Consider the following 17092-nt stretch of genomic DNA (forward strand, 5'->3'; position numbering starts at 1 on the left):
GAGCTCGCCAAGCCTCTCTCTATCATCTACCAGAAGTCCTGGCTCACTGGGGACATCCCTGATGACTGGAAGTTGGCCAATGTCACGCCAATCCACAAGAAGGGCCGGAAGGAAGACCCGGGAAACTACAGGCCTGTCAGCCTGACCTCAGTGCCTGGCAGGGTTATGGAACAGATCATCCTGGGGGCAATCACACAGCACCTGCAGGATGGACAGGGGATCAGACCCAGCCAGCACGGGTTTAGGAAGGGCAGGTCCTGTCTGACCAACCTGATCTCCTTTTATGATCAGGTGACCCGTCTGGTGGATGAGGGGAAGGCTGTGGATGTGGTCTATCTGGACTTCAGCAAGGCCTTCGACACCGTCTCCCACAGCATCCTCCTGAGAAAGCTGGCTGCCCACAGCTTGGACAAGCGTACTCTGCACTGGGTTAAGAATTGGCTGGAGGGCCGGGCCCAGAGAGTGGTACTGAATGGGGCTGCTTCCAGTTGGCGGCCGGTCACCAGTGGTGTCCCCCAGGGATCAGTGCTGGGCCCAGTCCTGTTCAATATCTTCATTGATGACTTGGATGAGGGGATTGAGTCCATCATCAGCAAGTTTGCTGATGACACCAAGCTGGGGAGAAGTGTTGATCAGCTGGAAGGCAGGAGGGCTCTGCAGAGGGACCTGGACAGACTGGAGAGATGGGCTGACTCCAATGGGATGAGCTTCAACACGGCCAAGTGCCGGGTCCTGCACTTTGGCCACAACAACCCCATGCAGCGCTACAGGCTGGGGACAGAGTGGTTGGAGAGCAGCCAGGCAGAAAGGGACCTGGGAGTCTGGATTGACAGGAAGCTGAACATGAGCCAGCAGTGTGCCCAGGTGGCCAAGAAGGCCAATGGCATCCTGGCATGTGTCAGAAACAGCGTCACCAGCAGGTCCAAGGAGGTGATTCTGCCCCTATACTCAGCCCTGGTAAGGCCACACCTTGAGTACTGTGTTCAGTTCTGGGCCCCTCAGTTCAAGAAGGATATTGAGGTCCTCGAACAGGTCCAAAGGAGGGCAACCAAGCTGGTGAAGGGACTCGAACACAGATCCTATGAGGAGAGGCTGAGGGAGCTGGGGCTGTTCAGCCTGAAGAAGAGGAGGCTCAGGGGAGACCTCATTGCTCTCTACAACTACCTGAAAGGAAGATGGAGCCAGGCGGGGGTTGGTCTCTTTTCCCAGGCAACTCTCAGTAAGACAAGAGGGCATGGTCTTAAATTGTGCCGGGGGAAGTTCAGATTGGATATTAGAAAGAATTTTTTCACGGAAAGGGTGATCAGACATTGGAACGGGCTGCCTGGGGAGGTGGTGGACTCTTCGTCCCTGGAGACATTTAAAAAGCGACTCGATATGGCACTCAGTGCCATAGTCTAGTGACTGTGGCGGTAGTTGATCAAGGGTTGGACTCGATGATCTCTGAGGTCCCTTCCAACCCAGCCTATTCTATGATTCTATGATTCTATGATTCTATGATTAATCTTGCAACACATGGGGACAGGCTGATCCTGGACCTAAGATTTCCTTCTTGAAGAGCACCCAGCCTTCCTGGACCCCTTTGCCCTTCAGGACTATCTCCTAAGGGACTCTCTCAACTAGTGTTCGGAACAGGCCAAAGTCCACCCTCTGGAAGTCAAAGGTGGAGGTTTTGCTAACCCCTTACACTCCTTACATCACTAAGAATTGAAAACTTAACCAATTAATGATAACTGAGCCCAAGACAGCCTTTGACCACCACATCTCCCACTAGTCCTTTTCTGTGAACAAGAGGTCCAGCGAGGTACCTCCCCTGGTAGGCTCACCTACCACTTGTGTAGGAAGCTATCTTCCATACACTCGAGGAACTTCCTAGCCTGCCTGTTCTCTGCTGTGTTATATTTCCAGCAGATGTCCAGTAGGCTGAAGTCCCCAGACAGGATAAAGGCTGGTGATCATGAGACTTCAGCCAGCCATTTATAGAATACTTCATCTGTCTCCTTGTCCTGGTTGGGTGGTCTATAACAGACTCCCAGCACAATATCATCCTTATTTACCTTCCCCTTTATCCTTACCCATAAACACTCAACTTTATCATCCCTGGAATCAAGCTCTATACAATCAAAACACTCCCTAACTGTCACAGTTTAACACTGGCCCGGCAATTAAACCGAGTAACAGACGCTCTCTATCAATCTGTCTCTCCTCCCTGATAAAGAAAGGAGAGAGAATAAGGGAGAGAGACTTATGGGTTGGAAACTAAACTACACAACTTTAATGAAACAGTAATGATAAATAGGAAAAAATTACTAAATATATACAAATATACAGGAAAATGGATACCACGTTCCTCCCCCCTCTCCCCCCAATAACTCTCACGTCACCACCGAGGCTGCAGGGCAGCCCTGGGAAAGTCCAGCCTGGACTCCTGGAGTCGGCAGCAGTTGGGAACTGGAGGCAGGAACACACAGATATGGGCTGGCACGGATCAGGACAACAGGCAGATGAACGGACGGAATCCTTCCAGGATGCCAGGTGAAGGAAGGGAAGCAGGAAAGGCAAGAAGGGCAGGCAGCCAGAAGCTGGAAGCATGAAGCATGGCTTGGCCCTCGTGATGCCTCAAATTTATACTGAGTATGACATATATGGGATGGAATACTCTGTTTGGTCAATTCTGGCATCTATCTTGTCTGTTCCTCCCTAAAGGAGGGCTGCAGGTGGGACCTCTTTATCCTCCTGGAGGGTAAAATGTTCCTCAGAGCTGAGCAGTGTCCTTGGCTCTGCATACCAGTCTCTAGCAGTAACTATAAACATCAAGTGTTATCAATCCTAGAAGCACACACTGTCTGAGAAACTTGCTGTTAATTTCAGCAAGTGCAACTACTTACAAGAGACTTAGCTAAAAGCAAAAGTACAAGACAGAAAATCACCTTTATCCTGGCCCAAACCAGGACACTAACATAGAGAGCCACACCACCACCTCTCCTTCCTTGCCTATCCTTTCTGAAGAGCTCATAGCCATCCATTGCAGCATTCCAGTCGTGACAGTCATCCCACCACGTTTCCGTGATGGCAACTACATCATAGCTGTCCTTCTAATGTTGACTCAGTGGAGAGAGAAGGAACTGCAAGTTTTACTTTAAACATGTTTATTGGTAAAGCATCTGCTTACTTGATTGTGGGATTATTTTGCAGAAGAAATCCTTTCAGCCTAGTATGAATTTTTTTTATTATGTGAGTGTATAGGAAAACAACAAAATGTTTCTAAAGCCACTTGAAGTTACTAACAGCAACTGCAAACTGAAGGATTTCCTGCAGCATGCAAGACCACACAGACCAGGATTAAGATTGTTTCACTGCTGACCCTGTAATTTAAAAACTCAAATAGATACAAAATCTTTCCCACACCTGTAAGACCTATTCAGTACTAGATGTAATTAAAAAAATTTAAAAATACACTTAGAAATTGTCAAATCATTTTTTTTGCTTATAAGTACCCAAAACAGAATTAAGTATCAAAAGAATATTTGGAGTGTCTTACTAGAGATGGTAAAAAATGCAACCAAATAAATTTAAAATAAATGTTGAAACTACTTTAATTTTTTTTTTTTTTTAAATATTTCATAGAATCATAGACTAGTTCAGGTTGGAAGAGACCTTGAAGATCTTCTAGTTCCAACCCCCTGCCATGGGCAGGGACACCTCTCACCAGACCAGGTTGCTCCAAGTCCCATCCAACTTAGCCTTGAACACTTCCAGGAATGAGGCAGCCACGGCTTCTCTGGGCAACCTGAGCCAGGGGCTTACCACCCTCACACTAAAGAAATTCTTACCAAAATTTCCACTCTTCCAGTTTGAAACTGTTCCCCCCTCATCCATACACTTACAGGCCCTTGTCCAAAGACCCTCCACAGCTTCCCTTCTAAGCCTTCTCTTCTCCAGGTAAACAACCCCAACTCTCTCAGCGTGTATCCAGAGAAAAGCTGTTCCAGCCCTTAGATCATCTCCATGGTTTCCTCTGAATTGGCTCCAACAGCTCCATGTCCTACCCGAGTTGGGGACCACAGAAGCGGACCCAGCACTGCAGGGAGGGTCTATTGTGTTAAAGCGAGAGTAAAGAAATTTGGCAGAAAATAAACCCCCTTGCAATCCAGCTGACCCTCAGATATTAGAGGAGCTGAGGGCGGCTGGGCTCAGGTTCTGAGTGATAGCCAGTTCATCTTTAGTAGGCCGGAAAACAAGGGTCCGGATGCACTACTAACACCACACTAGTAAGGAAATCATTGCGAACACGTGCTGGATTTCAGTTGCACTAAATGAGGTTTCTTACCATCAGATTAATGAATAGTGTGATTTATTAAAGCAACAGTATACAAGTTCTTTGGATTGCCAGTGATAGATTCCTGTCTGCAAAAAGAAGCACATGCAAAATACCCAGGCTATGGAGATTTCCCAGACGGCCAACTTGGACAAAAACTGCAGGTGTAGAGATTTATACTATTAAAGACACTCTACAGAATTAAGGAGAAGAGAAAGGGAGGGGGGCGCTTGAGTGTTAGAATCTTACCCAAAGGCCTCTCAATGAGGAGGAAGAGAGGCTCAGCCTGTTGACTGGTCCCAGGGATCAGGGGTGTCCCTGCAATTGTATCTTCCCTGAGATGGTATCTTCCCTGAGATCCTTTCCCCCAGTGGCTATTTTTATACTATTTTACCTGACAGGTGGATCTTGAATTACTCTACTCAAGCATATCTTTATTGTGATGGGTGCAAAGTTCTTTTGCTTAACATTTAAAGGTATAGGCTACAGAAAATTCAGAGCGCAGGCTTAGTGAAGGGTGGTTGCACCTTGGAGGTGCATAACTTCAGGGACAGAGGTGTAGGTTTTTTTGATATAATGAGCAAAAGTACACTTGTAATTACTCCACAGAATCCGTCATCGCCCAGATGTGCCTTCCCCTGTTGCACAGGGCTGGAACCTGCGTGGTGAATATATATGCATGATGGAATATATAGCTATATACAAGATAATAAAAAAAAAAGAAAAAAGAAAAAAGAAAAAAACAACCACCAAAACAAAACCAAGAAACATAAAACCCACCACGTGGAAAGCCAGCAGGTCAAGGGACATGATTCTCGCCCTCTACTATGCTCTGATGAGATTCTGTGGAGTAATTACAATAATTACTAAAAATGAGCCAGACTGCATTTTTTCAATTTTTTAAGTAAAGGTACAGCATATGGAGCCAGTGGAATGTGGCCAGTGTACCATGACTACCATAGATGTGGCACTATCAGTGGTACTCAGTGTGCTAACTCCAAGAGAAATTGCATTGAGGGTGGAGCGGAGTGGAGGCACTGCGGTCACGCTCTGTGGCAACAATACTAACTAACTGCACTTTCGATACCTTGGGCCAACAACCTGCCACCCTTTGACAAATGCTGTTCTTGAAGTGTACTTTTGCTATGATTAAGAAACATCAGAATGTTGTTTAACGTGTGTTATGATGTTGCCCTAATTGTACACCATGCTTCCCCCACCCAGCCCCCATGTCTCTGATCTTGGGGAGTGCAGAGGCAGGGTCACCAGGATCAACATTGGAAGGAGAATGAGCACTGGCTGAGAGACTGGTGAGAGGCGTTTGCAGTGCTGTCTGTGCTCCTGTCACCTTTGCCTGCTTTTCTCCCGAGCTCGGCCCTCCTTGCACCCAGCCCCTGAACCAGAGAGACGTTTCTTCTCGTTTCCCTCTGCTTCCTCTTCTTCTCTTTTCCTCCTGTGAGTCGGCTTCAACTGCGCTATACTTGGTTTGCACACTTCTGCTTCGCCGCTGGGAAACCAAAGAAAGTGATGTGCTGTTAGCCTTCGGACAGGTCTCCCTCGTGGCTGATTTACCAGACGTCGGACTTTGCAGTCCATCACACCCCGACCTCCTGTACCTCACCCCATCACACCCCGATCTCCTGTACCTCACCCCAACCCTTGCCCTTGCCTTAGCCCCTGCCCACCTCATGTCCCCAGCCCCGCCTATTCCGCCCGCCGAGGGCCATTTCAAGGGCACCTGCCGCGATGTGGTATTTTTTTAGTAGCTGCGTTCCGTGGTGGATTTTTTCTGTTGGTTGGTTTTGGTGCTTGGTGGTGTTTGTTTGTTTGGGCTTTTTAATTATACTATATATAGCTATATATTCCGTCATCTCCCAGATGCGCAGGGCTAGGGAAGGCGGCGTGACGTCTGAGGGGTACGCTGGTGGCGAGAAAAGCGATTCCGGGGCGTGCCTTTTTCGTCAAAGGGGGCGGTGCGCCGCGCCGTGCTGCCATTTTGTGATTAGAGTGCGGGTCGTGTGCCTGCTTTCCGATTGCTTCAGTTTTGTCTGGCGTAGCTGTCGCCATGCACTCTGCTCGGGTGGCTGCCGTCCTTGTTCGTTCCCTGTCGTGGCAGGCAAGCTTGGTGAGCGCGGTCTTTCTTCCCTGGGGCGAGTGGGGGGACGGATGGGTGCGTGCTGCCTCCATCTTAGGCCGTGCGGTGACATTGAGGGGCCGCAGCCTTCCGCTCTCGGCAGTCTGAGACGAGGTGTTTGTAAGGGGCCCATCTTAGAGCTAGGTGGGAACAGGGGCCGACACTTGTAGAGAAGCGGACGTTCTCTCACCTGGGAAGTGTGTGTGTGGCTTGTCTAGGGAAGGTGCGTCTTTCCCAGAATATGCGTATTTTATTGTTATGATACAGGTTAATGTCTGTAAGCTGTTAGATCCCAGCCAGGGTTACGGTTTGAGCTGCGAGGCTTGCTAGTTGGTGTTTTTTCCCCCCCGTGTTTTTAGGGAGAGCGAGGCTGTGAAATTCTGTCAGGGCCCGTATCCGCCCCCTGTGCCTTGTGCAGGTGAACGGATGAGAGGCCTGCTCAGGCTTTCAAAGAAATAGCATTAACGCTGCATGGGACTACATTGAGAGCTTTGTTTTGGATGTATGATTATAATCCTTTAATGCTTTCATCCTCGCAAATTTTATATGGTCACAACAATTTAAAAATAAAATGTGTCCTTGCCATGCTTCAGAAATTCTGCAGTTAGATTTTTTTCTTATAAAGGCTAACCCTTTGAAGATAGACTTTTTTTCTCCCTTGTGCAGAACCATGAGGGATGCACTGATTTCTTTATGCACCAAGCTTTTGATGTTCAGCACAGAGGTGGCAAACAAGAGGAGGTGTTGCTTTGGGAAGTGCTGTGGTGCTGTGATGGTGTCATCAATGCAATGCAGAAAAATGTAGCAAGTAATTTAGAACAATCTCCATTGCCTTCTGTCCTTGCTTAGTAATGCTGGACTTGGTTCCATAACGACAATTTGTGAATGGAGCACAACTCAAAACTGTGACACGTTAAATATATCATCATGATCAGAAATTTCAGTGTGTTGCATCTTAATGGTTTTTTTTTGGTTGCGGGTTTTTTTGTTTGTTTTTTTTGTTTGTTTGTTTTGGTTTGTTTTTTTTTTTTGAATGATTGAGGAAATCTCACTTTTACTGAAACAATTACTTATTTTAGTTTTCCAGGAACAACCTGGGTGCAGCATTTCTTGCTACAAGAAGCATCTATGCCTCCAAGATATGCTTTCAGAAAACTGGTGAGTCTGAGAAAGGTCTTCATATGAGTGCAGTTTAAGAACTTGTTCTATCAACCAAAAAGGAATTTTAATATTGTGTGAGGGCTGTGTGTCAGTTGACAAAATATTTGAGGACACTTATGTACTGATGGTATTTAAGTTAACTATCTGTTACACAGTCGCATCCAGTACACTTCACTTTAAAAACTATTCAAGTTATGCCCAAACTAAGGGAGTTATCACATATCAGTTGGCTTATACAGCTTACCTGCTTCATGAGGATTTGATTCAGTATTTAACTTCTGCAGAATTTTTATAAAGCGTGCCTCAAATTCTAGTTTTTTGTCTTGTTTGTAAAAGTATGAAGGAAGAGGTGATTTTGCCAGGCTTGTCTGGGTTTGACCTTGCGTCCTTGAGTATAAGGACGTGTATATATGTCACTGAAAGCCAAGAAAGCTAACTATATCCTTGGCCACATCAAGAGAAGTGTGATCAGCATGTGGGGGGAAGTGGTTCTTCCCCTCTACTCTGCTCTCATGAGCCCCCCCCCCGGAGTACTGTCTCCAGTTCTGGAGCCCCTTTTACAGGAGGGACATGGATGTACTGGAATGTGTCCAGAGAAGGGCCATGAGGATGATCAGAGGGCTGGAGTTGTGCCAGGGGAAATTTAGGTTAGATATTAGAAAGATTTTCTTTACGGAGAGAGTGGTCCGGCATTGGAATGGGCTGCCCAGGGAAGTAGTGGATTCTCCGTCCCTGGAGCTATTTAAAAAGAGACTGGATGTGGCACTCAGTGCCATAGTCTAGCAACCGCAACGGTGGTTCAAGGGTTGGACTCTATGATCTCTGAGGTCCCTTCCAACCCAGCCAATTCTATGATTCTATGGAGCACCTCTTCTATGAAGACAGACTGAGACAGTTGGGGTTATTCAGTCTTGAGGGGAGAAGGCTCCAAGGAGACCTTACTGTAGCTTTCCAGTATCTGAAGGTGGCCTACAAGAAAGCTACCGAGGGACGTTTTAGGATGTCAGGTAGTGATAGGACTAGGGGGAATGGATTCAAGCTAGAGGAGGGTAGATTTAGATGAGATGTTAGGAAGAAGTTCTTCACCATGAGGTGGTTGCAGCCCCATCCCTGGAAGTTTTTAAAGCCAGGCTGGATGGGGCTCTGAGCAACCTGATCTAGTAGGAGGTGTCCCTGCCCATGGCAGGGCGGTTGGAACTAGATGATCTTAAAGGTCCCTTCCAACCCTGAAAATTCTATGATTTTATAACTTTTTTGCTGCCAGCATCTTGGCATTTAGAGAAGACAGTGGTACTGGATAGCTGTATCCAGTACCACTGTGTAGGAGTGGTTTATACTTTTTGAAGTGGTTTAGGATGATTAAAAGTGTTATTAGGAAATAAGTTTCATAGTTATTTACCATTTCCTGGATGAGGAAATGTAAATTTGTTGGAGATACTCTGCCAAACAAATTTAATGAAGATGGAGAACACATTTTTATATTTTGTATCTAACGTCTTGCTCCTGAAATGTATTTGGATCTTGGATTGCAAATCAGATAAATGGGTTTTTTGATGTCTCCATTCTAAGTAAGTGCTCTGCCTGGGGAGCTGGCATGTCTATTCTTTCTAAGTTAAGGCTATTTGCTTTCTAGGGGCAGAGATTGCCAGTAGTGTAGGACATAATGAAGGAAATTGATATCTAAACAACCATCAACATTTTGATTGAAATTGGTGCATAATAATGAGTTGAAGCTGGCTTTATTGACTGTGAATACAGATGCTGTTGTTTATCTTGTGCATCCTATGAAAGGAAGAGTGTTGCTTGCTAGACCTTGTGGCATATTTGAGAAAGAGTACCTTGACTTGTGAATTCAAGACAAGCTTGCTCAATTCATACTGTGCCTTAATGTGCTAATTCTGGTTTGAAACATCTCTTTCCAGGTACTGCTGAGGTATCTTCTATTCTTGAGGAACGTATTTTGGGAGCTGACACCTCTGCTGAACTTGAGGAGACTGGCCGTGTGCTCTCAATTGGTGATGGTATTGCCCGTGTGTATGGCCTAAGAAATGTTCAAGCAGAAGAAATGGTTGAATTCTCTTCTGGACTGAAGGTAAGCTTTCATTAAAGCAGTTTGTTTAGCCTAGAAATACAAAGACTTTTAAGGAGAACATGAGACTATGCTTGGAGGAACCTATATGCACCCTTTACAAGCTTCATTGCGACTTTTATACATAACTAGTTGCAATAATACTACAAAACCCAAATATTCTTTGAAATTCTAACACTTTGCTTTCAGTATCAGTGTCTGATGTTTGACCACAATTTAAGCTTTATTTGTCTTCCTCTAGGAAATGTAAGAACTGATCTGGTGTTACATTTTGTTTTCTTTGGTTTCAGGCTGGTATTTGTTTGCTGTGTAATAATAGCCTTTCTGCTCCAATACAGTGTGCAGTTCGCCAGCTCCTTATAATCCTAAGGGTAGACTAGAGTTAAAAATCTGTCTGACTGTTCTGAGAGTACTGCAACAGCTCTTCAAGTATTTTTAATGACCTAACTTGCCTTAGGTAGAGAAAAAAGTGTTTTTCCCTTGTCCAGTTCCTAGTCTAGAGAGAAATGTTTGTATTTGAACCCTACTTATCCTTTCTGCTCTTTCTAGAGAGATAAATAACTGAATGCTAGAATGCCACAAGTATAATTATGTAGTAAGCTGAAGGCTTAGGCATATTCTCTAACCTGTATGGAAAAACATACATGTGTTGTACATAAAAGCAGAACACTGACTATTGTTACAAATATGATTGAGGTAGTTTGTTGCGTATTCTATGCTGTAGAATAATCACATGGGTATTAAACTCAAAATTTTCATAAATGTCGGTATGGGTTTTCTCAGGATAATGTAATCTTGGTTCTAGGGTATGTCTTTGAATTTGGAGCCCGACAATGTTGGTGTTGTCGTGTTTGGTAATGACAGACTGATCAAGGAAGGGGATGTTGTGAAGCGGACTGGTGCCATTGTGGACGTTCCTGTTGGGGAAGAGCTGTTGGGTCGTGTTGTAGATGCCCTGGGTAATCCAATTGATGGGAAGGCAAGTGTAACTATATGTTTGCTATCTCTGGTTGTGTCTATGTGATGTAGACTGCAACAGGTTGTTTCCTTTCTTTTAAGGGTCCTATTACATCTAAGATGCGTAGAAGAGTTGGTTTAAAGGCCCCTGGAATAATTCCCAGAATCTCTGTGCGTGAACCTATGCAGACTGGTATTAAGGCTGTGGACAGCTTGGTGCCCATTGGTCGTGGCCAGCGTGAGCTGATCATTGGTGACAGGCAGACTGGGTAAGTTAAATGCCCAAGCTAAAAATGTTTCCTTAAACAGAGACACAAATACAGTGTAACTGTATACTGTATAAAGCTGAACACAGAACTGTGTAGTTTGGGAGAAGTGTGGGCAGCTTAATTTACCAACTTTTGTTACACAGGAAAACTTCCATTGCAATTGACACAATAATCAACCAGAAACGGTTTAATGATGGAACAGATGAGAAAAAGAAGCTGTACTGCATCTATGTTGCAATTGGCCAGAAGAGATCTACTGTTGCTCAGCTGGTGAAGAGGCTCACTGATGCAGGTACAGATTTTTGAGGATGGCTGAGCCTGGCAACTAGTGACATCCTGTTCTGACTATAATGCTGAATACTACTATTGACCTTTCCTAGCTGTGAATATAGACAGAATTCTTTTCTTATTAAATGAGTGAACTACTTACTTTTGTGGGCAAGAAATCTTTCTTGTATCTGAGGAAAAAACACAACCCTTCTTGCTATGTCACACTAAAATACTAGTATGATGCCCCAAAACTGCTGAATTGCTCTCAGTCTATGGTTTATTTGTGTGTTGTGGTTTTTTGTTTGGTTGGGGTTTTTTTCAGTAGAGTTGAGAGTTTCCTCTTGGCAGTCAGGCAGGTCTGACAAGTTATGGCCTTATTGTTGCGGGAAGAGCCTTTCTTGCTCCTGAGGCTCAACGAGCTGCTGGCCTCTTCATTGCCTCACACAGAGTGAGCTCCGCATAAGAGTGAGCTTCTTTCTGTGGGTGTGTGTCCCACCTTTATTGGCCCCCTGGTAATACGGGGCCTGCCCTAACCAGGCACAGGTGGACTCACACCCACTCTTTGGCAACTCGAGGCACCTGGTTCATCTTGTGTCTCTACACCTTATAAGTATTTATGGACTCTCATTAATCAAGGCTGCATATGTAACAGCCTGCAAGAGATCAGGAACCTTACCTTGTCTGCTGGTCAAGCAGAGTCATACCTATCAGGAAAAAAACAAACCCACATTTTAAGGACAGTAATTTGTTTGGGACTATGAAGCAAAGGGTAGTATCACTTTGCAACAGTCAGGAAACCATGAACTTTCAGGCTGAGTTACTTTTAGATCCAAAGTGTGCCTTAGTGAAAGTTTAAACTTCATTTTAAATGGGAAAGAAGCCTGAAAATGTTAAATGTTAGCTGCCGTGAGCTTGCTCTTGAAACTTCTTGAGTTAGTTGAGCCAATAAATGTGTTAATGTAGTATGGTGGTTTTTCCTCCAATGGTATAGTGATGCTGCTTGGGCTTGCTTCAGCAACTACTACTTCACGTGGGTATTGTATTTGCTGATTATGGGCACGATGAGGTAATGTACTCATAGTGGTGTATGTCTCCAATTCTTTCCAGATGCTATGAAGTACACTATTGTGGTGTCTGCCACAGCATCTGATGCAGCACCCCTTCAGTATCTGGCTCCCTATTCAGGCTGCTCCATGGGGGAATACTTCAGAGACAATGGAAAACATGCGTTAATCATCTATGATGACTTATCCAAACAGGTCAGAAAACATTTTTTTATAGGCCTTGTAGTCTAACATTGCTGTTTGTACTGTAAGATCACCTCAGGTTTAGAAATTCAAAATTTTTAATGAACTACTGAAGTCTGAAAGCTTTCTTTATACCACACAGGCTGTTGCCTATCGTCAGATGTCTCTCCTGCTGCGTCGTCCGCCTGGTCGTGAAGCCTACCCAGGTGATGTGTTCTACCTGCACTCTCGCCTGCTGGAGAGAGCAGCCAAAATGAATGATTCCTTTGGAGGTGGCTCTCTGACTGCCTTGCCTGTCATTGAAACTCAGGCTGGTGATGTGTCTGCATACATTCCAACCAATGTCATCTCCATCACTGATGGACAGGTAGGACTTCTTCACATGCCAGTACTTCTGTGTAATTTACTGGCAGATCTCTGAGGCGGCTTCTATGCTTCTGACCAAGATAATAAAACAATTTTCTCCTGCAGATTTTCTTGGAAACTGAGTTGTTCTACAAAGGTATCCGTCCAGCCATCAATGTTGGTTTGTCTGTGTCCCGTGTAGGTTCTGCTGCTCAGACCAGGGCTATGAAGCAGGTAAACATGAAACTGCTGCTTCTCCTCTTACTAGAAATTACTAGTGTGTAGGCTTTCTAACCCATTTCACTCTGAAGGGGAATGAGATTATAAATTAAGAAAATTTAGGGATCTCTATTTCCGTTGCCTGCTGAGAGATGAAGGGAAGAAAGGAAAATAGTATTTGCATAAAGATGTAGGACTGTTAAATTTCAGTATGCTAAACTGGGTACTGATCTAACTGGAAATCAAGAATGCTTTTTTAACCCCATGCTTTTAGTCCAGATATGAAATGAGCAAGGTTTAATATCAACTGTCACCATTTTAAGAAGGAGTAGCATGTTTTTGTTAAAAGGCCAAGCAGATGGTGATATTTCTAGAAATGCATATAATTATGTCAGAATCTTAAGATGAACATGACTGGTACGCAAGGCAAAGCTGATCTGTGACAACTGTCAGCTGAATATAACCTACAAACTACTAGACACATTTAAAAGGTGATTAAATTCAGTCTAACCCGTGTTTTGTTATAGGTGGCAGGTACCATGAAGCTGGAATTGGCTCAGTATCGTGAAGTAGCTGCCTTTGCTCAGTTTGGATCTGATCTGGATGCTGCCACACAACAGCTGCTAAACCGTGGTGTACGTCTGACAGAGCTCCTCAAACAAGGACAATATGGTGAGTGTCTTGGATGTAATAAGCCTGCATTTCCTGTAGGTGTTTTGAGCTAATAAGGTTGGTCTTTGTGGCAGCATTTGCCTCGTCCATTTTGTGGACACAGTAAATGCGGACTTAATTGAACAGTGTTGTATGTGTGAAGTTGATCTTCAAAGGACTGCAGTACTGAGGTCTTCTGATGTAAGAGTTACCAGTGGCATGAATGCTTTATTTTCTGCAGTGCCCATGGCTATTGAGGAACAGGTTGCAGTCATCTATGCTGGTGTAAGAGGTCACTTGGATAAGCTGGAGCCCAGCAAAATCACTAAATTTGAGAGTGCTTTCCTAGCTCATGTACTGAGCCAGCACCAGGCCCTCCTCTCCACAATCAGGTATTATAATTTATCTTCATCCCAAGGGTAGTGGCTTGACGGTTGGATTTGTAGATAAGTCACTGAACTGTTAATTTATTGTATCCTAGAACATCATGCCTTAAGCTGCCTGTACCAAAACTGGAGGTTGGTTCAAGTTCAGCCTTCCTACTGTCCTTGCTTTGCTGTCCAGAGCTCAGCTTCCTGTTTCTGTTTTTTACTTAGGAAATCCAGCTGATGCTTAAAATGAACCTACTTGCATAACTCTTCTGTAATCTGATATTGAAATCTCTTAATCTCATCAGTTCCCATAGTTTTGTTTTGTTTTTGTTTTTTTTTTAAAGCTTTAATCTTTTACAGTACCGTGGATTAAGTGCTGTGCAGTGGCTTCTCTGATGCTGAGTAGACTGTTTAGGATTGAATATTTCCATAGTCCTGTCTCCATAAACTGGTCCAAGCTTCTTGTCATGAGTCAAATCATGTGCCTTAAATCTCTTGGGCATAGCTCTATGGAAGATGGAACCTTGTGGAACTACATACAACGGTTTTGAAAGTATTTGTTGACAAACCTTAGTTCTTACACAGGGCTAACTTTTTGAGGAGAGATGTTGTATTAGTTTCAGTGATTTAGCTTCATGTATTAGGTAGAGACAATTCATCTGCTAATTTTAGAAATTGGGAGGTTCATTGTAGAGGTGTGTTTTCATTTGTTTTTTGGGGGATTTTTGGGGTGTGAGGTTTTTTTGTTTTAGTTTTTGCCTTAGCTAGGGATTGACCATATATGTATTCCTGTGTCAGAAGTTTAAACTCTTTCAACAGGACAGAAGGGAAGATCTCTGACCAGACAGAAGCTAAATTGAAGGAAATAGTCACAAGTTTTCTGGCTACTTTTGAGGCATAAACTCTTAAAGCTGTTAAAATAGACTGTTGTGATCCCTGTGCTCCAGTTCCATCAAAGATTTAAAAGTATGTGTGACTTGAATGTACAGATCTCAACAAGAATAAAAGTTTCCATGTAAAAAGGCTTGTATGTTCTTTTTTTCAAGTGTTGCATTTCTGGATGGCTACTTCAGTAGCATGTGCCGTGAAAACCAGAGAGTTAAGCTCCCCTGGACATACACTTTCTAAAGGAACTCTGAAAAATCAGGGGCTATCTTAACTTTTGGGAATTGCTGTTTAATCCCTCCTGGTACTTAACTTTCAGAAGATGGCTTCTTTCAGAACTGACTTTCCTTGTGTTTCAAGACAGGTACACGTGATCTGTTACAGTAATAACTGCTGGAGATTCAAATGTCACCAATCTCTGTAGTTAACTCTGGTTCTGTCACTAAACTGTCTGCAGTCATTAAAGGTTAGGGGGGATGTTATATACCACAGCATCTTTCATTTCCTGACAATTTTTTTGCATGCTCTGTGAGGTACAAGATCCCATTGTTAGAACTATCTGGGATGTGGGAAAGTTCATTTTAAAGACATTCCACTTTGTGTGGTGTTATTCAACTTTTCTGGTATACTGGAATTTGGTCCTTAATCCTTGGTGAGCCTCTGCACCACAGCTTTAAATGATCAGGACTTCTGTTGAAACTGTTCACTGTCCCCAGTTTACTTCCTTCACAGTAGCATCTTGTCTCCAAGTTTAAACCTCTGCTGTTACAAGCAGCTGGAAACATTTCATCTAAGCCTTTCACACAGTTCCAGGCTAACAGACTTCTGTATTAATGGCTTGAGTGCTTTGAGTGTGTGAGATCTTGCTTCTGCAATACAGGGAAAAAAACCCACTTGTATTTCATAGAATCATCATGGTTGGAAAGCACCTTCATGATCATGAAGTCTAACGATCAGTCCTATACCACATTAAACAAAATTAGCTCCTGAAGTGCCACATCTACCTGTTTTTTGTGTCTACATACAGCTCCAGAATTAGTGCCTGGGAGGCTTCACAGGCTTGAAAGAATAGAACAGTGGAGTCTTTTTGCTCTGTCTACCCTGTATCACTTGTCCCTTCCAGGACAGCTTTTACAGCTTTGCTACCCTGTTTCTTGCACAGTAACTGCATCTGAATTACTTGTTGGTGTTATTGTGCCATGTTTGTGTGCTGTCATAGAAAGCACCAAGCTCAGGGGTGTCTTAGTCCAAAATTGCAGTCATACTTGTTTCTGGTAATGGATAAATATTCTCAAGTTCTGATTGTTCAAGTTCTGCCCTGTTGCTGCTGTGACTTAGGAAGGTAGTGATTTCCTCATTAAAACACTGTGATGAATAAGTTGAGTCAGACAAAAGCACAGAGGGGCTAGTTTTGAAGAATATTGCAAGTACCCAGAGGTGCTGTGGACTGCCATGGAGTGTTGCTGGAAAGCTGAGAAAGAGCAAGTGGGTTGTGGTGGTGTGGATTAAAGATGATGGCTCACTGGACTTGGAGGTGCCACTGAGGCAAAGTCAGATGATGCCTCGCATCAAAACAACAATAAAAAAATATGGGTCCTTGTCATAGGTGACACTTCTAAAGGGAGAAGGGCTTATATGCAGGCCAGATCCACTTCTTAGGGAAGTCTGCTGCCTCCGTGGGGCCAGGATTAAAGATATACAGAAAACTCCCTGCCCTAGTTTGGTCCTCTGACCTCCAAGTAGGGGGTAGACCCCTCCCATGCAGGAAGGTACAGCAGCTAAAATGCATTTATGCTAATGCACATAGCATGGGCCATAAGCAGTAAGAGCTTGAAGCTCTTGTCCATAACAAAAACTATGATATAATTGCCCTTACAGAAACATGGTGGGATGCATCCCATGACTGGAGTGCTGGGTTAAATGGCTATAGGTTCTTCAGAAGGGATAGGCATGGAAGGAGAGGAGAGGGTATGGCCCTCTATGTTAGGGAAGGTCTCTACTGTCTTGAGCATGTTAATGATGGTGATAGGGTTGAATGCTTAGGGGTAAGAATCAGGGGGAATGTCAACAAGGCAGATATCATAGTAGGGGTCTGTTATAGACTACCCAACCAGGGAGAGGAGGTTGATGAAGTGTTCTATAAGCAGCCCGGTAAGGTTTCAGATTTGTTTCCTCT

General features: G+C 44.1%; 1 protein-coding gene across 1 annotated transcript; it reads left to right on the forward strand.

The window, feature by feature from the left end:
* The first annotated feature begins 6268 nt into the window (after positions 1 to 6268).
* On the forward strand, positions 6269 to 15053 carry LOC103533791 (ATP synthase subunit alpha, mitochondrial). The gene is made up of 12 exons (XM_030468383.1): positions 6269 to 6443; positions 7532 to 7610; positions 9536 to 9705; positions 10508 to 10681; positions 10762 to 10928; positions 11072 to 11220; positions 12306 to 12457; positions 12588 to 12812; positions 12917 to 13024; positions 13537 to 13681; positions 13902 to 14052; positions 14851 to 15053. Exons 1-12 carry the CDS (start codon positions 6384 to 6386, stop codon positions 14930 to 14932), a joined length of 1662 nt encoding a protein of 553 aa, XP_030324243.1. The 5' UTR covers positions 6269 to 6383; the 3' UTR covers positions 14933 to 15053.
* Positions 15054 to 17092: the final 2039 nt, after the last annotated feature.

Source organism: Calypte anna, chromosome W (assembly GCF_003957555.1).
Source record: "Calypte anna isolate BGI_N300 chromosome W, bCalAnn1_v1.p, whole genome shotgun sequence".
NCBI lineage: Eukaryota > Metazoa > Chordata > Aves > Apodiformes > Trochilidae > Calypte > Calypte anna.